Here is a 22908-nt window from a genome sequence, read left to right as displayed (position 1 = left end):
AACAGTGAATTACAACACTTTCCTCTATTACTGTGAAGAATCCGAAGAAATTAAAGGTCACATTCATACAGGTGAAATAATTTATCAAATAGAAACAGAGTGTAGCAATTTTTTATTAGTTGAATTAGTAGGCTCTGGAACAGGAATTTTCTCACTGTTAGTATTTCTCAAGTCTTGCAACCATTTGAGTCATTCTTCGTTTACTAAAAGTTCTAATTCATCATTTAATTCAAAACTCATTTTCCAAATGTCTTAAAAAAATTCTTGCTCTGATAGCATAGTGGTAAAGAAACCCAAGAGGGTAACAAATTGACTATCAATTGATTATCAACATTTTTCTTTAGTAGTTGTTGCTTTCTCTTCTAAAATTTCCTCAATTTCCTTGGATGGACTTTGCTCAATAACAATCTCCTTTCTTTAAGGTCCCATATATTATATGGAAACCATCTCTCTTGTGAACCTCTTGGACCCTAGTTATCAAATCTAATACCTAATCCACAGAACGATCACTGTCTAAATAGTGATCCATATAATATTGTTCCATAATTACCTTTGCTGTCACAAGATTAATTAAATTAAATTAATAATAATATGATTTATTCTGTAAGCTACAGGGTATAAACATATAATCACAGAGGCGTGAGCCTGTACGTGACAGTATGTTCATGATTATCATTTTGTCCTTTGATAGTGGTGTGAATCATTCTCTTCATTAACTGTTGAATTTGTCAAACGCATTCTCAGAGGATCAGTTGAACCTGTAGTTCCCAAAAATTAGGTTAACTCTTTATATTTTTATATGTTTATAATGGACCTTTCATGTTGGAACTTCGTTTTTAGGCTCTTTCAAAATTATAGGATCTATGCGCAATAAAACTTTTTCTCTTTTTTTTGCATGATATCTCATTTTTTCTGTCAGAAATTGGTGCTGCGGGGAATATTCTGATTTAGTAAGCCTCAATGGAATTTATTACAACCATCTTTGTCAGAACTTCTTTCTATCTACAATATCTGATCCGATGATTGTTATGCAAGCAACAGAAACAAATTTTATTTCCTTGTACCTATTCTCATCTGCAGTCTGAATCCAGCTGCTGGAAGTTACTGCAAGTAGATGTCCAATGGTAGTTCATTTCAAAGTACATGCAATTGAATTTACTAGTATGGTTCTACTCACTGGTGGCACATATTTTTCTTTCTTCTAAGATCGGTATCAGTATTTTGCTATCGCACCAAACCACAGAAATCAGAAATATAGATGTTATCAGTTTTAACATTTAGTTCACTCACTTTTTTGTTCTATTCAAATTTCAATGTTGTCGACAACTTGGAAACTAAGCTCAGTTAGCTGTGGATTGACAAATGATGTTGTTTTAAACAAATTCTGAACTGCTATAAGAGATCAATTATTGGTAGTTCCTTAAGAATGGATCACCTTCTTAAGAACTTGCTATTTTATCATCTTGAAAGAAGGTTGAAGGTTATGAATGATTTTTTTCAAGTCTTTATTACAATAAGAGAAACGTTGATTTTTGAATATTAGAAAAATAACAGACGTTTGTATGAAACTGAAAGTATCGACACATACCCCAAATTAAATTAAAAGAGTAGTCCACAAAAATTTTTTCTATTGATATTTAAACCATAGTGAACAAATGTGAAAAATAACAAACATAAAATACAAAAATATGTTAATATGATAAAAAAAATATCTTAAGATATCCAAGAATATTTCTTACCATGTATAGTGCCTATTTGATTCGATGGAATATGGAAGTTGTTAAATAAACTCAAATCACACTTGTGAAGTTGAGAAAGATAGGAAACTCATATTGGGTTTTTTGTTATTATGTGAATAGTAGACTTTAAGATGAAATCTCTGTTTTCAGAGCAATACTTCAAGTTTGTTAAATAAACTCAAATCACACTTGTAAAATTGACGTAGGTAGGAAACTCATATTGGGTTTTTGTTATTATGTGAATAGACTTTATTGAAACAAAATAGATTGAGAAAGAATCGAAAATACAAATTAATTATTAAATGGAAATTAAATAAAATATATAATTATTAGAAAATGAAATGTACAATTATTAGAAAATGAAATGTACAATTATTAGAAAATGAAATATACAATTATTAGAAAATGAAATATACAATTATAAGAAAATGAAATATACAATTATTAGAAACAAACTCAATTTCAAACGCCATATGAAGGTACAGAAAAATGCAGCCATCACACGAGCCGGACACTTCAGATCACTCACGTACAAGAACTTAGGAATCAACATCAAAACAGCCAGTTCAATTTACAAGATGATATGCAGACCGTTACTGGACTATGGTAGCAAATAATCCATAAAACATACCGTGTAAAATTTAAAATCCGGATTATAATTCCGGTGCATCGCTTCCTCACAGCTTTCGACGATGTCGTTCGCCAACGTACGTTTATCTCGGACGAAGGCATCGACTCGTCGCCAAACGGTGGGCGCGTCTTCAGCAAATAACTGAATTCACGATGGCACTTGAAGCCGTAATTCTCCTTCATCATCGTCAACACCTTGTAATTGTAACAAGGTTTCGTCGTACCATCGTATCTTATACGTGTAGTGTCAGCCAGATTGAAAGCGACCAGGGATCTGAAATATGAAGAGAAAATAAGTGACGGTTAACGAAGAAACAGACAGACAGACAAACAAATAGCTAGGAAATCAATTTGGTGAAATCTCGTAGAGAATGTAATTTTTTTCAATCCAGCCAACAATCTCACGGGGCCGGAGGGGAATAGAGGCCCTGGGTGGGTAATATATAACAAGAATAGTGATCTGTCATTAAAAGTGAAACGTGAAAACTGACGAAAATTCAAGGAAAAGTGTATTATTTTTATTATTAGATATCTTTTGGTTGTTGTCGAAAAAGTTAATTTTCTACGCAGTAAATTAAAATCGAGATGAACCGTGAAAATTCTAGAAAGAAAGTAGATTTCAGAAATATATTAAAATTACACGAATGTAATTAAAAATATTCGATTAATATCGAATAGAAATAATAGAAAAGTAGGATCAAATCGCATAATGAAATTGTTTAAAGTGTTTTGTAATAAATGGGGGTTATTTTCTTTAAATGTTAGATTGAATTTTCAGAATTGTTAAAATAGTCTTTTATTCGATTTGATTGTGCAGAGGAAAATCGAATAAGAGTTCTATTTTTGCATTATTATTGTTGTTATTTTTGATAAAACCTTCTATTTTTTCAGAGAAACGCAATTGCGTCTTGATTCGATCGAAAAAGAACTTATTTTATACATACATTGCAGGCGGAATGAAAGCCGTGGAAAAATTAATACACACACTTTCAACACTCGAGAGTGGAAATAATAGGTCACTAAGAAAGAAACTTGCGAAAAACTCGAAAACTTGGTAGAACACCGGAAAAATGGAAAAATAGCTAACTGATCAATAGACTTGGAGACTAAGATCTGATTATTATTTGGAAATGTTGTCGCATCGTGGCTTGTTTATATTTCTTTTCTTTATACACATGTTAAAAAAATTATCGTATCGGGTCTATCGATGAGATGCTTTATTGATTATATAAGGTGATAGCAATAGAGCAATATGGAGTGAAAATATAGCTCCCTTTTCTTAAATCTTACACAACTGCTCTCTTCGACATTTCCTAATATAAATAAATTTCTCTCTTTGTTAAATGACTCTTTTCCTTGATATTGATTCAATTTGAAATGCCTGATCTTTTCTTCACAAAAAGGGAAACAGTATCAGTAGTATTCGGTTGGTTATTTCTGATATCTGAACTTGAATCTGTTGAACTAGTACTCGGCACACAATTAATTGAATTATTCTGATCTGAAAGCAGTGCATAATATCATACACAGTATCTTAGACTGGCACCTTTGGATGATAGCTATATTTGACTTGCTTGCGCATCCCCAAATTTCAATTCCGTACGTCCAAATTGGAGTTATAATTGTTTTATAAAAAAGAATTTCATTTTCTAGGACAATACTGACTCTCTCCACATAACATTGATTTGTGTTTGTTACATTTTTGAGTGGTGCGACTCGTTTTGTTGGCTTTCTTTTTGACTTGATTGGTTTCCATATAGAGCTGTCATACCTATTCAAGCCAGCTACATATTCGGCCAATGAGTTTTCTGGAGTTCATACATTTAATTTGAATTGATTTTGGAAATATTTTATGCAGACTTTAAAATTGAAGAATTAGTAGTATTTTTGTTATTTGTTCACTAACAAGCTCTCTGGATTATTTAGAATTTTGTTAAAAACATTTTAACTCAATTCGATTTTTCTGAATGAAACCCCCAGTATAATCTGTAAAAAATGACTCATGAACCAGAATCTTTTTCCTTTCAACATATGGACAAAAGGTGTAAAAAAAGCCACTTTTCTAATAGTTTTTGAAATTCTTTACTTCATTATTAATTATTCTCATTATTACTTTACCCAAACTTGTCTTTCAAGAAAAGTTTTTGAAAAAATTTAAATCTTTAACTGATTTTGTTCCCAGAAGAAGCCTTTCAATGATGAACATAGTGAATAATGGGGGTTATAGTGGAAAGTATCAAGGCAAATATGATCAAAAATGTTTTAGTCATCATTGAAAATAAAATAATAATACTGTTTATTGATGGATTCTTTCGAAATGAAAACAAAATTTAAAAATTTATAACTAAACTTATCTACACCTAGGTCAAAGTTTTTTTTTATACATATTTTCATTTCAATACTAGAGACCTGTATATCTCCTCTACACATTAATTTCAGAATAGCTTTCCAAGAACCCAATCACCATATGAAAAATTTGTTGGGGGGCATTGTCATGCTTGAGCAGAACCAAAAACAATAAAATCTCCCTTCAAGAACTGAATAGAAAAGACATAAGGAATTTGTCTCTCTGTATCAATATATTAATATTTGCAATTTGATAACACCATTTGAGCTTCTTTTTTCATTTGTTTGTGATTACATTTGCTTTCAATACTACAAGTGCATGTTGATTTTTAGGTACTTACTATGCTTTAGAAATTAATATGTATCCTCTCATTTGCATGATGGGCTTCCAATAAGGGGTATAATTTTCAAAACCTAATAAAATAACCCCTCTAATTCTATTATACTGAATACAGTGAATACTTACATGAATGATGGTTTGGAACCCTTCAAAAATTACAGAGCACCAATGGACTGAATGGGAAAATGCTTTGAGCAAATAAATGCACCCACAGGTAGATATTTCCCCACAGAATCTATCCATTGCTTCCGCCTGTTCTCATCCTAGAAATTATAGATTTTCATCAGCTACCATGGAAAAAATAAAATATTCCATTGAAAACAAGTGAAGATGAACGTGCATAACATTTTGTTTGCTTGTATTCTCACATTTACTATCCAATGATCGGTTTAAGATATCAGACACTGGATTGAAAACATACTGGAATATTTATCCATATCTGTGTGTTAGTAGAGATGGGATTTCAAAAATTCTTCATTTATTCAATAAGTAAACTTCAGCTTGAATATAACTTAATGTGTTGGAAGTGTTCCACGACATTTCTTCTTGTTTGTTATTCATATTAGATTTATATTTCTCTTTTGGTAAATTCTTTCAACAATCCATAATATTTGGTAAGATTTAAATACTTATAACCCTCATAGATCTGATATCCGTAATATATTAGGTCTATGGTAACCCTATTAGAATGATCGACATTGGACAATGGACAAGGACTATTCAAAATATGAGTTGTATTATGGTTTAGGTTGATGCTAATGAGTGTAATTATCACTACAGGATGAAAGTTTTTCACCTACCCAATATCACCTCCACTGTAAGTTATGGATCGCCTCCGTTGGATAAACTATGCTAGTCGGGTTGCACTGATCCGAGGTCAAAAGAAGAACCTGTTGAAGAGAAAAATGGTTATGTTAGATATATGGTTCAATAATGAATGTTTGAGAAGAGGTCTGACCCCCAGATACATTTCTCTGTTTACAAGAATTAATTCCCGCTAAAAGTATTTGGTGGAGTTTGACTGAAAGTTTTTTCACCTACCCAATATCACCTCCACTGTAAGTTATGGATCGCCTCCGTTGGATATACTACAGGATAATTTGTATTTACCTTCGGAACTGAATAAACATGAATCTCCATCTTTGCACTGCTCATACAAAATCGCCATATTTCACGAAAATTATCCTATATATATATACACTATTTAAAACTATTTCTTACGAACTAACTACTGGAATAAACTAACCTAAAATAACAAGAACTGAAGAACAAAACTATAATGAAACTACGAACAATGAATGATTAATTATATAGAAAAGAAAAAAATTTCAATTTCAAAGAAGCTAAGTTTGAAAATACTGATTGTAATTTCATCTGACAGCGGCAATTCGAACATTTTTGAACAGCGCCCCCTAACAGAACTCTGGTGAAGCAGAACACCAACGCAACAGGTGGGTCTCTCAAAAAGTCTGAAACAAAATCGAATTAGTAAACACACCCGGTATTCTATGCATCTTAGTCACAACGTTACCTTGGGTTCTAAGATAGTGGATTTTTAAGGACTCAAGGGTTGTGACCAAAAGGCAGATCATGTGTTGATGTACTTTATTTCTAAAACTAACAAGTAAATATAACAAAATTCTAGTGACGTCATGACCAACGTAAATATGATGACAATCGATTTAATGAGGCGATATTAATTCTACAGTTCACCGGGAATATGAAGTTAACTTGGTATTTCTCTTGTCAACGTACTTCGAAACGGAAATGAAGACACACACATCCTTCAATCTACTTTTGATTAAGAAATATGAAATATCTTCTGAAATTATTTTGTGTGAATATTATTAGAATATTTATTATAATATGATTGAAGATTTTCTGTAAGTTTCGTAGATATTCCCGGCGGCCTTAGTAATGTGGTTGAAGTCATGACGTCCTGAATGGTATTTTTTAAGTTAGGTGAGGGTAAATCGGTCTGTCATAAGGGTTAACACTCATTCAAAGGTCAAAAGTAGGCCTCCTTCTGAAATCCAAACTAGCAATAACTCAGAAGAGCAAGCTAGCTGCCACCCAGAGGTCCAAGCTAGAAACGATTCTAGCAGTGATTCAGGGGATGAAGCAAGTTCTGAATCTGAAAGTGTTGCAGAAGATGAATCTAACACTCATTCAAAGGTCAAAAGTAGGCCTCCTTCTGAAATCCAAGCTAGCAATAACTCAGAAGAGCAAGCTAGCTGCCACCCAGAGGTCCAAGCTAGAAACGATTCTAGCAGTGATTCAGGGGATGAGGCAAGTTCTGAATCTGAAAGTGTTGCAGAAGATGAATCAAGTCAATCAAAGTCAAAGGTCAAAAGTAGGCCTCCCTCTGAAATCCAAGCTAGCAATAACTCAGAAGAGCAAGCTAGCTGCAGTTATAGCATCGAAACTAGCTCTGATTCAAAAAGAAAAGCCATCAGCGTTTCTAGAAGTATTTCAGATGGTGAATGTTCCAGTTCATCTGAAGAGAAATTTCATGATGGATATGACGATATGATATCAAATGCTGGGAGACGAAAGGGATAGGGCTTATTTAGCTAGTTTGAGAGAAAGAAACTAGCTCTGATTCAAAAAGAAAAGCCATCAGCGTTTCTAGAAGTATTTCAGATGGTGAATGTTCCAGTTCATCCGAAGAGAAATTTCATGATAGATATGACGATATGATATCAAATTCTGGGAGACGAAAGGGATAGGGCTCATTTAGCTAGTTTGAGAGAAAGAAACTAGCTCTGATTCAAAAAGAAAAGCCATCAGCGTTTCTAGAAGTATTTCAGATGGTGAATGTTCCAGTTCATCCGAAGAGAAATTTCATGATAGATATGACGATATGATATCAAATGCTGGGAGACGAAAGGGATAGGGCTTATTTAGCTAGTTTGAGAGAAAGAGAGAGGGAAACTGAGTTATTCAGACGAGCAGAAAGAAGATAGAAGATGAGAACTAGGTAAGTAACTGTTTCTCTATACTTGGGCTTTTGGTAATTCAAGAATTTCAATTTTCTCCGGTTCTCATTTTTTAAACTTATATTTTCTTAAATTACAGTTTATGCCTAGCAACGCCATTAGCATGAAATTTTGAGTGAAATGAAATCGTGGGAGATTTCACCCCGATCGAATTCGTAGTCTCGGAATTATCAGAAAAACAAAATTTTACGTTATGTTGTTCGAAAATTGTTGAATTGTCCTGGAAGAAGCGCACTAAAACGTATATCAAAAAGTTTCAGTATTGAGTTAATTGTTTACGTTGAAGGATATTGCTCCCGTTTTCATTCGGAATTATATTAGTTCGCCCGCTTCGAAATTGTAGAAACTTTCGCTGTTATTAAAAATAGAAAATCCGCTAAACCAAAAAACTTCAGTACACCCGCTATCAAATATAGTTTTATTCGCAATAGAAGAAAATGCCAATAGTGTGTTCCAGTATTGTGTGGAAGCCGACAAAGAAAAATAGCAGAAAGGGCGCTTGATGTAGTAAATGTTTTATCTATACACCTGTTTATATTTGTGATTTAGTTGATGTAAAGCTGCACATGCGAATGTGCTTCCGCATACCTTCATTGGCATATTTCTTACCGATCGCCTGGCTAATGAACATGGCAGTCAAAGCCGTAACATCGAAACATAACATATTGTCAAAACTATATTAAAGGTTTGTAGACAAAATATTCCCCTCAGAGGACATCGGGATGATGGTAAGATTAAAATTGGCCAAACACCCTCACGGAATGAAGGGAACTTTAGAGCATTGCTTCGCTTCAAGGTCGATACAGGTGACTCGGTTTGGAAAGTCACTTGAAAAACTCATCTATCAGAGCCACCTACATTAGTAAATCCTCGCAAAATCATATTATAGACTGCTGCAGATTAGAAATAACTCCCGTGAGGAGAGTAAACTCCCATCAGGCGCCTCCCCAGGTGGCGGATAGGGGCACGCCTCCCAGATATGGGTGGTACCGAGGAAATGAAATACTCGGGGCGGACCAAATCAGTGCTGCCTTGTGCTAAGGGGAATGGACCCCAAAGGCTAAGGGAAGGAAAACCCCGACAAGAAAACCCAAGCATACCACCGGGTAACCGGCGGGCAAGAATTGTGGCACGACCAATCCCAGCCTTTGCCGCATTCCTCATACCCTAATTTCCTATGTTCCTCCAAACCCCATATACTTACCCCAACCTTGCCCTTTCCTGATATATTCCTGTGGAGGTTCCGGCCGCTAGTACGTTGGGAAAGCGAGTCCGGGGCCTCAAATACTTACCTCTTAGAGCCCGTTCCCACTTATCCGATCAGTCTATTTTCCCGGTCCGTCTAAATAGACGGATGTGCCAGTGGCAGTACAATTTGTGAACAGCTCCATAGGAGCTGTTCACATTATGACTGATCCGGGAATAAAGACTGATCCGATTTATTTGACGGACATTTTGCCACTGCGATGATCAGTCAAAACGCCCGGATCGGATGAGTGTGAACGAACGTTCCGTCAAGACCATAGATGAATCTATGGTCAAGACTGAAGACGAGCCCGCTCTTTCTCGCGTCGCTAGTCTCATTAGTTGTTAGTGCTAGTGGAAAATGGACGTGGACGCTTGCGCGTTAATATCGCTAGTCGAAAATAAACCCGTATTGTGGGATAAAACTTTGGACGATTACAAATTAACTAATCGACGATTAGAAGCATGGCGTGAAATTTGCTTAATATTAAATCCTGAATTCGAGAAATTGGACGAAAAGGAAAGAAAAAAATATGGTAAGTTAATTTTTTATTCAATGCTATGTGTAGGTAGTTTCATATAGCTGTTTCCTGCCAAGGTATTGAACCAAGATCAGACGAGAAGTATTCAGCAAATGCTCTTCGAATTATATTTGCAGTAGGACCACCTCTACACGGTCGAGGATGTGGACGACGTGGAAACGGGCCCGTTTCTTCACTTGTTTCCATACTTATTGGGTTTTGTTGTAAATTAATACCGTCTTTATCTCGGACAAAGTTATGTAAAACCGTACAAGCTTTTATGACGTTAATCGCCGTTTCTATTTGAAGATCTATCGGCCGATGCAGGATTCTCCATTTATTGGCTAGAATACCAAAGGCACACTCAACATATCTTCTAGCTCGGCTCAAGCGATAGTTGAAGATTTTTTTTTCATGATCTAGATGTGTACCCCCATATGGTCTCAAGAGATTCGGTGTTAAGCTAAAGCCTTCGTCCCCAATGAGTACATACGGCATTTCTTCATGTATGGTTTCATGCACAGGCTTGGGGTTTGGTATATTTAATGAACCATCATTAAACTTTTGCCAAAAGGTACTGTTCTTTAATATGGTAGAATCACACTCTTTCCCATATGAACCAATACTTATGTAGATGAATCGGTATTCTGAATCTACCACAGCAAGTAATACAAACGAGAAATAATCTTTATAATTAAAAAACATGGAACCACTATGGCATGGTTTTATAATTCTGATGTGCTTTCCGTCTACAGCTCCAAGACAATGAGGAAAGTTAGCTTTTGTTTCAAATCCATTTGCAATGGCTTCCCATTCTCCCTCTGTATCAGGCAACTTCATGAAATCTGTGCATAATCTCTTCCAAATAATGACGCTTGTTTCTTTTATTATTTTACTAATAGTCGATATTCCTACCCTATATGAGTAGTGGAGTTCCTTAAACGAACACCCAGAAGCAAAATATCTGAAAACAAATAAAATGGATGAAACACTTAAACAACAGAACTTTATGATATTATTATTTGTTTGCAGGAAAATCTGTATCTGATAAATGGAACAACATTCGAGACACATGGCGAAAATCGATGAAAAATAAGAAAGATGAAAAAAAATCTGGATCTGCTGCCAAAAAGTCTCGACGTTATATACACGAAGAACAGTTGATGTTTTTAAAGAAGGTTTATGAGCCAAGATCAACCCAAGAGTCTATTCAAAACTGCGATGAAGGAAATGTACAAAGTGGTCCTAGTAATGCAACTGAGTTTCGTAAACCTTCGATTCCCAAAAGCACGAAGAGCACAACAGACGTCGATGAAAAGATATCTAAGTTCCTGGACTCTAGGATGACACAACAAAAAGAAAATCCAAATTTACTTTTTTTCAAGGGTGTATTACCCGCCGTCGATTCTTTCACAATGGATGAAACTTTAGAGTTCCAAGCAGGAGTTTTAGCTCTAATACAAAAAATCAAAGGCCGAAATAGAGTTGGTTTCCAAAGATATGATTATCAAACTGAATGGCAAGATCCATATCGTGGATACCATACACAACCTCTTCAGCAGCTGGCAGCGTTCGTACATTCACCATCACCAACCTCTCAGTCATCGTATCTTTCTCAACCATCTCCTGCAGCGACAAGTGCATTACAATCTATTCAGCAAACGACAGCGTTCGTACATTCACCATCACCAACCTCTCAGTCATCGTATCATTCTCAACCATCTCCTGCAGCGACAAGTGCATTACAATCTATTCAGCAAACGGCAGCGTTCGTACATTCACCATCACCAACCTCTCAGTCATCGTATCATTCTCAACAATCTTCAGCAGCATCAAGTGTATCAAATTATGATTTTGAGGAATTTTAGTCATTATATCTTAATCAAGAGTACTAAAGCAAAAGCTCTCATGTGACTGTTTTCCATAAAAATATTTCAATAATTACATATCTGTATTTTATTTAACTCCTAAAAGTATTTTCCAATCCAACTAGCCACCTTGGAAGAGCATTTCCTATATAAATATTTGAAGAGAAAAAAAGGTCGTACCTTAAACATATGGACAGCCTTTGTTGTGGACAAATGCACTCTCTAAATCTTGTGTCTTGTAATTTTATGTCCATTGAAATTCTTCCCAAGAGATCGTCGAAAGAGGAAAAAGACATTCGAAAGTAGTTAAAGAACTTCGCCTCATCATTCCTTAATTCTCCCATCAATGTTTCAAATGTCCCTGTGGAAAATCGGTCTCGAAGTATAGGATGCACCCAATGTTGTCTTCGTTTTCTACATCTTTTTCGTCTCATTCGCCTCAAATACCACCACAATATAAGAACATCATCGTCGCCGTCCATCGCGTACAAAATACAAACGTAAACTGGCGGCGAGTCGAACCACCGACCTTCCGGCAAAACAGACTGATCGGATATAATGTGAACACCCACGTCCGGCGTCCGGTTTCAGGGCAAAAAGACTGATCGGATAAGTGGGAACGGGCTCTTAAGTGTTTTGATATAGGGGTCAATAAATCTGCTTGCATAGTAGTACGATATTTTGATGAACTTCAGTGTAAGGTAGAGTCATTATTATGGGAGCTCGTACTAATGTTTGATGAAAACAAAGATATGGAGAAGCAAGGAACAGCTGAACATTATTTTCAAAAAATTATCGAGACTTTTGACTCAAACCAAATTCCCAGAGAAAATATTATTGGATTTGCTTCTGATGGATGCAACCTTATGGTGAATTTAATTCAGTAGTCTCTAGGTTCAGGAATGAGTTCCCAGGGATTTTCATAATGAAATGTGTATGCCATTCTCTGCATTTATGTAGCAGTCAAGCATGTAAAGGCCTGGTTTCGCTTGTGCAGCCGCTGCATGCAGCTGCAGCTCAAAGTAGCCGTTGCAGCTCTGAAATACACTGCTTCTTCGGAACTAGGAAGAAGTGGTTTCGCTTGAGCCACGATCGCGGCAGCAGCTGCAACGTCCCGACTGCCGACTGCTCGGGGTACCAGTCTGTGCGACGTCCCTGCAGCATACGTTGGGTGAAAAATGAATGTTCAGAGCGTAGATCGATTTTCGCGGGACGAGGAAATGATGCTAATAGAATTAGTGTCTATGAATAGAAGCATATATGATGCTTCTCACAATGATTATAAAAATAATTTCATAAAGGATAATATATGGCAAAAGATCGCCTCGAAAATGGAGGAAAAAACAGGTAAAACGCTTTTTATTTTTGATATTTTTATTTTAATTCAGTATGAGAATACGAAACATTTTTTCTATAATTTAATATACAAAATTTCGAACCGTTCTTACGTTTTTGTTACCATTATTTCTTGCCAAGCAATTTGACCCTCAGAAACAAAATATTCTTTGAAATTATCTCGAACTAAGAAACCATCTGCATTAGCAAAGCCTCCTCTTCTTGCGAGAGGTATCAAATTTTTTAGGGGTCCATCTAATTTTACTTGATTTTCTTCTGTATGTTTCTTATTTGCCCTTTCATAGTCATTTCTTATAAGGTTGTGTAAGCAGACGGCCCCAGAAATTATGATATCTACCGTAGATGGTTCCACTGCAATAGGTGAATAAAAAATTCTGAAAGTATTACTTAATAGACCAAAAGCATTTTCTGAAACTCTCCTGGCTCGACACAATCTATAGTTAAAAATGGCTTTATGAGTATCTTGTTTAGCTTGGTCTCTGCTATAAGGTTTCATAATATTTGTATGCAGCCGGAATGCTTCGTCACCGACAATTACATATGGTAGTTTTCTTTCCGAGTTCGGTAATTCATTGTCCGGCGGAAAACCAAATGTGCCCTGATAGATTTTCTGCCCCATTATAGACTTGGAGAATATACCACTATCTCCTTCTTTGCCATATGATCCGATGTCAACTGCCAAAAATTTATAATTTGCGTCTACAATAGCTAAAAGGACAATGGAGAAATATTCCTTGTAATTGAAATAAAGAGAACCACTTTTTGGAGGGCATACGATGCGTATATGTTTTCCGTCTATGGCACCAACGCAGTTGGGAAAATTCCATTGTTCCCAAAACTCCTTTGCTCTAACTTTGAGGTCGTTTTCTGATGAAGTGGGCAGTAATACATGAAAAAGTTGAACACGTATGGCTGTTAAAACCTCTTTCACTATCTTTGATATAGAGCAAGAGCCCGTGAGTGCCAGACCTTCGGATTTTCATAAAAGCTGAAAATTTTTCTATGTGTGTCCCTAGTACAGGTAAGAATGATCCCCACCCATGAAGCTGAGGCAGCGGTGGCTTTGGCAGGTAACAGGTAACAAAGGTGTATAAAATTCCATCTCAAATTTATCATAAAATAAAACTTAATTTTTTTATATTTGATTCATAATAATATCAAAACTCGCGTCGCTCATTGCCAGACAGTTAGTATGGTTGCAACCCTCTGCCGGACACCCTTAAACTATTATAATTTATAATTATACTTACGTTATATTATAAAATCTCAATTTTATATATAATTTTTTGGGGGCCTATTAATCTATGTTTACATGATAGCCGGACAGTTTCGACGGTTCTATCATCTTGCTAGACGCATTCAAAGTGAGCATTAGTTCGGGGAGCAAGGAGCGTATACAGTAACTAGTGCGAGTGAGACAGAGCGCTTGGTCTATTGCGGCCCTTTACTGCGCATCAGCTGTTGTTTATTGTAACTATCTGGTGAACGGCTATGCTCATAATAAATGTATTATTTTTCTGTGCAGTTTATAAAATAAATGTGATCAGTTGTAATAAAGTGCTATCATGAGTGACGAAAAAATAGTTTGCTTTGTTTGTAAGAAAAGTGATGAACACATAATATTATTTTCTGAAGAAACTTTAAAAAAATGCCAGACTATTCTTAAATTACGAAAAATACATAAGCTAAAATACAGAGACATTACTTTACCTAGTGAATACACCGAGAGTGGTTATCACAGAGTATGTTACAAGGTATTTACAGGTCTTATGAAAAAATATTTCACCTCTCAACCATTAAGTGCTGAAAAACAAAAAGGAAAAAAACAAGAGAGTTGTGTAATTACAAGCAACTCATCTTCAACCTTGTCGTCGATACGAGATTTGAGTTCCGAACTACCTGATCTACAATCTTCGTCAACAGAATCTTCATCTCAACTAATTTTACTATCCCAGTCCACAGAAACACAACCTTCGACATCTGAAAATGAATCTCATTTACAGTCTGTACCCTCAGAATCTCCCACGACATCTCAGCCAGCTCCAATTTGTGAATCAATAGGTCTACAATCTGCAACTCTTCGAGATATTGCTGACGTTTTCGAACCAGAAGTTATTGATAATAATTTTGTAACTCAAGATGTTAATATTTCGACTGATAATATTGCTGGTAAAAATGATAATGAAGTTGTTTGTATATTTTGTAATAAAAAGAAGAAAAAAGTGCGATCGAGAATGATTCTGCTTCATGCAGCTGATGTTCAGCAATTTAAAGATAGTGTCAAACCTAATATTGAAAGTCATGAAGAGTTTACAGATTTTTCTAATAAATTGGATAATTTTTCTGGCTCAAAAATCTATTATCATACTGAATGCCGAGTTGATTTTAATAATAAGTTATCTTCATTAAAAGCAACGCCTAGCAAAACGGAGTGGCATTATCACCGGGAGTATCATCAAACAGTTTTTAACGAAATTAGTACAATCATTAAAGAAGATGTGATTAAAAAAGGGCGGTGTTTTTTATTAGTGTATTTACATGAATCATATATCGATTTATTAGAAAAAATTTTTCAAGAAAATTCTATTCAAATGACAGCTACTTTCACAGCACACCACCTTGAAGAAAAAATTTTAAAAGTATTCTCTAAGGATATAAAATTCTTTACTGTTCGTAATAAAAAAATACTAGCTCCAAAATATCTAGAAGCCATCGATGATTCAGTACTGGATAATTTACAACAAGAAAACATTTTACAAAAATCTGCATTGATTCTGAGAAAAATAATACTCCAAATAGAAAAAAAAAAATTATCAACAAAAAATATAACATCACAGCATTTAATATCCGGAGAAGTTTCAATACCAGAAGAATTATCAGACTTTTATTCTACCCTTCTTGGTGGATGTAACCAAAAACGAAAGACTGGCCAAAAATGTTCTCGTCTAGTTCGTTCTTATTGTCAAGATGTTATTTTCGGAGTTCATGATGGTCGAGTTAAAACGTCAAAGCATATCATGTTAGGTATGACTCTAAAAAGCTTAACAAGCAGCAGAAAAATAATTGACATTATAAACAGATATGGACACTGTATTAGTTATCAAGGCGTTGAAGAATTAGAAACTGAAACTACATTTACATCAATGAAAAAGTCTAGCTTATGTCCAGAAAAAATAAAAAAAAAACCAGAGCTTTTTACTGGTGTGGCATACGATAATTTTGATCGTTTTGTTGAAACTTCTAGTGGTAAGGATACTTTACACGACACAGTCGGAATAATATACCAAAATATCGATGCAGATACAACTGACGAGCCTGAAATGTCCGAAGTTTCAAGTGAAAATACTTCGCCGAATAAAAAAAGAAGAAGAAGAACATTTGATGAAATAAATATAGATGAAATGCCATACCCTAAGAAACCCAAAATGACAAGTGAGTTACAATTATCAGTCGATGATATAGAATGTATAGACTCTCAAATAAACACGGAAATTGACAACATATGGATGATTAGTCACGCTTTAGAATTACCTGATGTACCTATGTGGGTTGGTTTCAATAGTCAGATTGATGATCAGGATAGTCCACAACAACATATATCTTACTTGACGCCGATAAATGCATCTCCAACCAGTACACCAATCGTATTAGAAACTATGAAACAAAGCCAAAAAATAGCTGAAGATTTACAGCAACCCTACATACAGGTAACCTACGATCTAGCTATAGCTAAAGTAGCGTTACAAATACAAGCTACAGAAAAACCAACATTTGATAATTTATTCATTCATTTAGGACCATTTCATATAATGATGGCTTACTTCAAAGCTATCGGTAAAGTAATTAATGATTGTGGGTTGACTACTGTAATGGTTGAGAGTAATTTGCTGGCAAACGGTTCAGTTAATGGGTTTTTAGAGGGAAAACACTTTAATCGCTGCAAAAGATTGCATCCTTTAGTAGCATTAGGACTAGAAATACTACATTTTAAATCATTTTTACAAAATGATAACATTACCTTAACTGAGGATATAATAGATGAAGTTAAAAGACTCCAAAATTGCAAAATTTCTTTGTTTGAAATTGAAAATGATGGCCTTAAAGAGCTGATAAATAACTACGGTATCTACAAACAACAAACCCTTAACGGGGAGCATGGTAAAACGTCACAATTTTATCTAATTTATATAAATCTTATACATCATTACTTGGACTTGTCTCGAAGTATTCGTGCTGGAAATTTTCAACTCTTTAAATCAGTGTTACCTAAAATTACAAGCATTTTTTTTATATTGAATCAACAAAACTATGCTAGGTGGAGCGTCAAATATTATGATAATCTACTGCAAGTTGACAAAACTCATCCTGATTTGTATGAAGGATTCCTAAAAGGCTGTTTTGGAATTAAAAGAACTACCAAGCCATTTTCAAGACAACCTATTGACCTGGTTCTAGAGCAAACTATAAATGCAGAAGCTGCAAGAAGGCTGACAGGTGTTATACACTTCACTAACTCAATTTCGGCGCGACAACGGTGGGCTCGAAACCATGATGTGAGATCTACAATTATAAGTCAAGTTTATCTTGAACTTGGACTACAAAAACATCAAGATATTTCAGCAGATTTGAATCCCCATAATATCAGGAAAAACGCCAAACAATTACAACAATTTGTCGCAACTTTCGATCAATTTATCAATCCTTTCAGTTTAGAAGTTCCCAAAGACCAATTAGTAAATATTTCATCAGGAAAGTCCGCATCACTGCCAGTAGAAGAATTTCTATTAAATTTAGAAGCTAACGGCGATAGCCTTCGAAAAACATTCATTTCTGAATGCCAATCTGATATTACGCGATTTGAAAAAGCTATTAAAAAAAAATCTATTAATAATTTTTCTAAAGATTATGAAAAAAAAAAAATTAAAGTCGGTGGACAAATTCAAGAAGTTAAAATTCAAAGGGATTTATTTGGACGTATGCTGGGAATCTCAATGGATTACAGCATTGACATTTCAAAAATCTTATCCTACCCGATTACTTCAGTACCGTTGTCAATGTGTCATTTGGATGGGACCGTTTGCAAGACCGATAAATCTGCTTTGATGAAATGTTTAGAGAAAGAGGCCGAGCATGAACAGCCATCTCAAATTGATATTCTAATAATTGACGGTTTTTTTTTGTTACATACAATGAAAAATGTTCCTAGAAAATTCGGAGACATTTCTAAAAAAATGTTGCAGATGGTAACTCAATTAAAAGCGTCAAGAATTGATGTCGTTTTCGACCAGTATTTTACCCCATCGATAAAAGGATACGAACGTTCTCTGCGATTTGAATCTGCACAATTGGAGTATACTATTGCTGGTCCTGAACAAGTCCGTCCTAGTGACTTTGTCAAAGAATTAAAAAATTCTAATTTTAAAGAAGCTCTAGTTGATTTTTTTATTTTACACTGGGCTTCTGACGAAATGGCGCCATTTATTGGCAATAAAATGATACATATAAATTTCAGAAAATGTCATTCGTTTACTGTTAATGAGGCCAAAAAAGTGATGTCAGGTGTAAATGAGGAATTGTCTTGCCCAGAGCATGAAGAAGCAGACACCAAAATAGTGTACCACGCGTGTAAAATTAACCATGAAGCAAACATTGTGATTCGAACTGTTGACACCGATGTTGCTGCTATAATGCTAAGTCACATGCATCGTCTTAATGATGGATCACATGTTTGGATGCTTACAGGAGCTGGAAATAATTTAAGATATGTGGACCTAACTAATATACACGCCAAATTAGGAGAATCTATTTGCAGAAGTTTACCTGGACTACACGCTTTCACAGGATGTGATTACAATCCTGCATTTTACAGAAAAGCAAAATTAAAACCGTTTAAATTGTTAAAAAAATATGTAGAGTTTCAACAAGCATTCATGAAGTTTGGTGACAGCAAAATCATCGAAAATAACAATGAACAAGTATTAATCTTCGATATAATTCAAAGTTTTGTATGCTATCTATACAATATGAATGATATCAATGATGTTGATGCTGCTAGGCTACAAATGTTTATTAATTCGTATACAGTATCTGATGTGAACGAAGCTTTTAATCGAAAAAAGTTGCAAAATTTCGATGCTAGCTGTTTACCACCTTGCAAAAGTGAGCTATGGCAGCAATTTTTGCGAGCGAATTACATATGTAGCATATGGAACAACGCTCACTTACAAAAGCCAACAGCATATAAACCAGTAAATAATGGTTGGATACTGGAAAATGACCACTACTATTTTAAATGGTTTGAAGGAGATCAATTACCGACTTATGTCAGCGAATCTCTAAAAACAGTTCCAGGTATTTGATAATTATGTTAAATTATTATACATTAATTTTGGACTATTTGTAATTAAATTAACTTGGTTTTTTTACTATTGCAGAAAACAATGAAGAAGGCGATATTGAAGACGATCAATCCACAGAATGGAATAATAGTGACGAGGAATATGGATGTATTGACGACGACGATGAAAATGATGAAAATGTTTAAAGATTTTATTAAAATAAATATATTTTTCTGTAACTTTTTTATTTTAAAAAAAATTTGCCCTTTGATATAATAAACAATAAAATTTGATTTACTTTATTTAATTTCATTCATTTAATTCATTGGCTTTACAATTTTGATAGAATTGAAAATAATAAACTTCGTAAAAATGAAAAATAATATAAATAAAATTATTAGAGTTTCGATATGATTGGAGTTGTATTAGAACAATTTTACTGAGTACTGTTTTAAATATTTGTTATTCAAACTGTAAAAATTTATTTAATGAAATTTCTTGACTAAGAAAAAAATAAGCTGCACAATTTGAACTTGATAACAGTGGATGCGCAGTGAAGGACCGCAATAGACCAAGCACTCTGTCTCACTCGCACTAGTTACTGTATACGTTCCTTGCTCCCCGAACTACTGCTCACTTTGAATGCGTCTAGCAAGATGATAGAACCGTCGAAACTGTCCGGCTATCATGTAAACATAGATTAATAGGCCCCCAAAAAATTATATATAAAATTGAGATTTTATAATATAACGTAAGTATAATTATAAATTATAATAGTTTAAGGGTGTCCGGCAGAGGGTTGCAACCATACTAACTGTCTGGCAATGAGCAACGCGAGTTTTGATATTATTATGAATCAAATATAAAAAAATTAAGTTTTATTTTATGATAAATTTGAGATGGAATTTTATACACCTTTGTTACCTGTTACCTGCCAAAGCCACCGCTGCCTCAGCTTCATGGGTGGGGATCATTCTTACCTGTACTAGGGACACACATAGAAAAATTTTCAGCTTTTATGAAAATCCGAAGGTCTGGCACTCACGGGCTCTTGGACTAATATATAAGTGTGGGATATGCGAAATCCGAAAGAGAGAGAACGAAATGATTCTCCAGTAGCCAAGTATCTGAAATAAAGAAATTCATTATTAATTTAAAAGATGTGGATGTGGAATTTTTTCAGTCCTCATCTCATAATGAAGAGTAAAAAAAAATGTTGTTGGTAAAAGTCGTCATATATATACTGTAAGCTCTATTTTTAGATGAAATGTGCAAAAAAAGGTGGCGGACGATTAGAGATACGTACAGACGACAAAAGAAAAGAGGTAAACTTGGAACAGGATCAGCAGCTAAAAATCAACAGAAATGGCCATTAGTTTCTCATCTTAGTTTTCTGGATAATGTTCCAGAAGAGAGAAGGTAGTTACTACAAAGTTAAAAAAAAAACATTTAAACCACTGATATAATTTTCAGAAGTTTCTCGAACATCATTGAGGAAAGCCTGGATTTTCAAGCAGTTCAAGAGCAGAACAGTGATAGTGAAAGCGAATATCACCAGACACCTGACGAATGTTCAGTTCAGTCCCCACCAATGGTACAATCTCCAGATAGCCTTCAAAGCACACCTTCGGCCAGTTCATCAAAGAAAAGAAAAAAATCACAGGTTGATGACGGGGATATGCTTCAACTCATGAAAGAAAATAGGAAAACGCGGGAAAAAATTTTAGATTTTCTCGTTCAAAATAAAAATCCGGAATGTGAAGATGATGTAGATTTATTTTATAAAAGCATTGCTATGTCTGTCAAACGGTTACCCAAACATCTTTTATCTTCGGCGAAAACACAGCATTTGCAAATATTGACGAACTTAGAAAATGAAGCTGCAAATCTGCAACAAGGAGTAATTCGACACACAAGAGTGGAAACGAGTACGCAACCAGAGAGGAGTTTTGACCGGAATCCGCATCAAACTTCATCGCCAATTATGCAAAGATTTTCACAAGGAGCATTATTTCCACCGAATCCTCCAGGATCCTTAGGATTTCCTGAAAACGAACGCCAAATATTTCCAGAGCGCCAAAGCTTTTCATCATATAATTACACGCATTAATGCACATTTTAATGTTCCTTTTGTATAATTTTTTTTTGTTACATTGAGAGAATAAAATTTTTGTTTGTTACACGTTGAGTTTATCTATATTTATGAAAGATATGAAATTAATAAACCTACCTGAGAGTTACAGCCAACTTTTCTTCAGGTGATATAGGCCTTCTCACAAAACTAGTTGGCTTCTTCGTAATATTTTCTTTGATAGCTTGTAGCACATAATTGAACTGATTCCTGTTCAACCGAAAAAAACTACGGAATTTTTCTTCATCATCTATTAGATGCCTTGTTATGAGGTTGTTGAAGGTACCTTCCTCACTCCTGTTTTTATACATCAAATGTACAGCTCGCCTTTTTCTATTTCTCATTTGCATGTATTTCAGAATTATTTCACTCTGCTCTTCTTCCAAAATATGGAGCGCAAGTACATACTCCATGACTGTCGAATTCTCACTGCGACTCCCGATAGTTCGGTTCGGCTGCACGCAGCGGCTGCACAAGCGAAACCACTCCGACGTAGCAGCGGATGCAAGCAGCGGCTGCTTGCAGCTGCTGCATGCCTACCGAAACCAGGCCTTAAGACCTTACCAAGAGCACTTGAAGATCTTGCAAGAAACATTCCCATTTAAACCCTCCGTCGGGCGCGGCTGATCTGTCAGGCACAGCGATCGTGTTCGGTATCCCCTCTCTTCTACTTCGCATTCCCGAATCCCGAGAGTGAGACCCAGTTCTTTCGGTAGCTTCCCAACGTTGTGTGTGTATCGTGTTGCTAAAGAGTGTCTTGCTTTTTATCTTTCCGAATTACGTCCAGCTCCGTTCTGATCTATTAGGCTCACGGCGCCCGAACTCGTTCGATTTTTGAAGGTACGTATCTGGATGTTTTTTCATTCAAAACATTTGAGGTTAGTCATTTTATGAATAAATAGAACATAATTAAAATTTAGTTTGAACCATTTCTACGTTTATTGCCTCACCGCGCTCGAACTCGTTTTCAAATGAGCTTTTTCTCTACTTCTGTTGCAGAATTTTACCAGATATGGAACGTTAGAATTATGATCTGAATAACCCAACCCACGTTCAAGAACTCATGCGTTTTCTGGAGGATGATGATTCAAGAGACCCTGCAGAAAACGTGGATTTGGGTGAAGAGAGTGATATCGACGAAATTGATGAAGTGGAGCAACGTGAAGGCGATTCATTAACCGAACAAGATGGGGACGATCAATCATCTGATGAAGAGAATTCGTCAAATAGCGAAATTGAATTTTATCTAGGACGAGATAAACAGACTAAATGGAATAAAAAGCCACCTTCAAATAAACGGCGTACACCGTCTCAGCATATAATGGTAAACCTTCCTGGTAGCAAGGGCAATGCGCCCAATGCTAAAAATATTTTAGATTGTTGGAAAAGTTTATT

General features: G+C 35.2%; 4 protein-coding genes and 2 long non-coding RNA genes across 7 annotated transcripts; 4 read left to right on the top strand and 2 right to left on the bottom strand.

Annotated features, from left to right (window-relative positions):
* Nucleotides 1-1959: 1959 nt before the first annotated feature.
* LOC123683983 lies at nucleotides 1960-6949 on the bottom strand. Of its 2 annotated transcripts, XR_006748082.1 has the most exons (4): nucleotides 6587-6949; nucleotides 5856-6524; nucleotides 5182-5318; nucleotides 1960-2643 (listed from the first exon to the last, which is right to left on the bottom strand). It is a non-coding gene; the product is annotated as an uncharacterized LOC123683983 (long non-coding RNA). The 2 variants fall into 2 exon arrangements; XR_006748081.1 differs by having other exon boundaries at nucleotides 5856-6949.
* A 20-nt stretch (nucleotides 6950-6969) lies between these two features.
* Nucleotides 6970-7374, top strand: LOC123683985. Its single transcript, XR_006748084.1, has 2 exons — nucleotides 6970-7062; nucleotides 7231-7374. It is a non-coding gene; the product is annotated as an uncharacterized LOC123683985 (long non-coding RNA).
* A 1983-nt stretch (nucleotides 7375-9357) lies between these two features.
* Nucleotides 9358-11766, top strand: LOC123683977. The gene is made up of 2 exons (XM_045623017.1): nucleotides 9358-9835; nucleotides 10853-11766. Exons 1-2 carry the CDS (start codon nucleotides 9661-9663, stop codon nucleotides 11686-11688), a joined length of 1011 nt encoding a protein of 336 aa, XP_045478973.1. The 5' UTR covers nucleotides 9358-9660; the 3' UTR covers nucleotides 11689-11766.
* LOC123683976 (protein ALP1-like) lies at nucleotides 9865-12286 on the bottom strand. The gene is made up of 2 exons (XM_045623016.1): nucleotides 11869-12286; nucleotides 9865-10784 (listed from the first exon to the last, which is right to left on the bottom strand). The coding sequence occupies exons 1-2, from the start codon at nucleotides 12168-12170 to the stop codon at nucleotides 9875-9877; spliced, it is 1212 nt and encodes a 403-aa protein (XP_045478972.1). The 5' UTR covers nucleotides 12171-12286; the 3' UTR covers nucleotides 9865-9874.
* A 380-nt stretch (nucleotides 12287-12666) lies between these two features.
* LOC123683978 lies at nucleotides 12667-21562 on the top strand. Its single transcript, XM_045623018.1, has 3 exons — nucleotides 12667-13035; nucleotides 20645-20801; nucleotides 20856-21562. Exons 1-3 carry the CDS (start codon nucleotides 12867-12869, stop codon nucleotides 21490-21492), a joined length of 963 nt encoding a protein of 320 aa, XP_045478974.1. The 5' UTR covers nucleotides 12667-12866; the 3' UTR covers nucleotides 21493-21562.
* On the top strand, nucleotides 15969-19621 carry LOC123683967. The gene is made up of 2 exons (XM_045623001.1): nucleotides 15969-19395; nucleotides 19479-19621. Exons 1-2 carry the CDS (start codon nucleotides 16062-16064, stop codon nucleotides 19586-19588), a joined length of 3444 nt encoding a protein of 1147 aa, XP_045478957.1. The 5' UTR covers nucleotides 15969-16061; the 3' UTR covers nucleotides 19589-19621.
* Nucleotides 21563-22908: the final 1346 nt, after the last annotated feature.

This window comes from Harmonia axyridis, chromosome 7 (assembly GCF_914767665.1).
Source record: "Harmonia axyridis chromosome 7, icHarAxyr1.1, whole genome shotgun sequence".
Lineage (NCBI taxonomy): Eukaryota > Metazoa > Arthropoda > Insecta > Coleoptera > Coccinellidae > Harmonia > Harmonia axyridis.
This window is presented reverse-complemented; position numbering and strand designations above follow the sequence as displayed.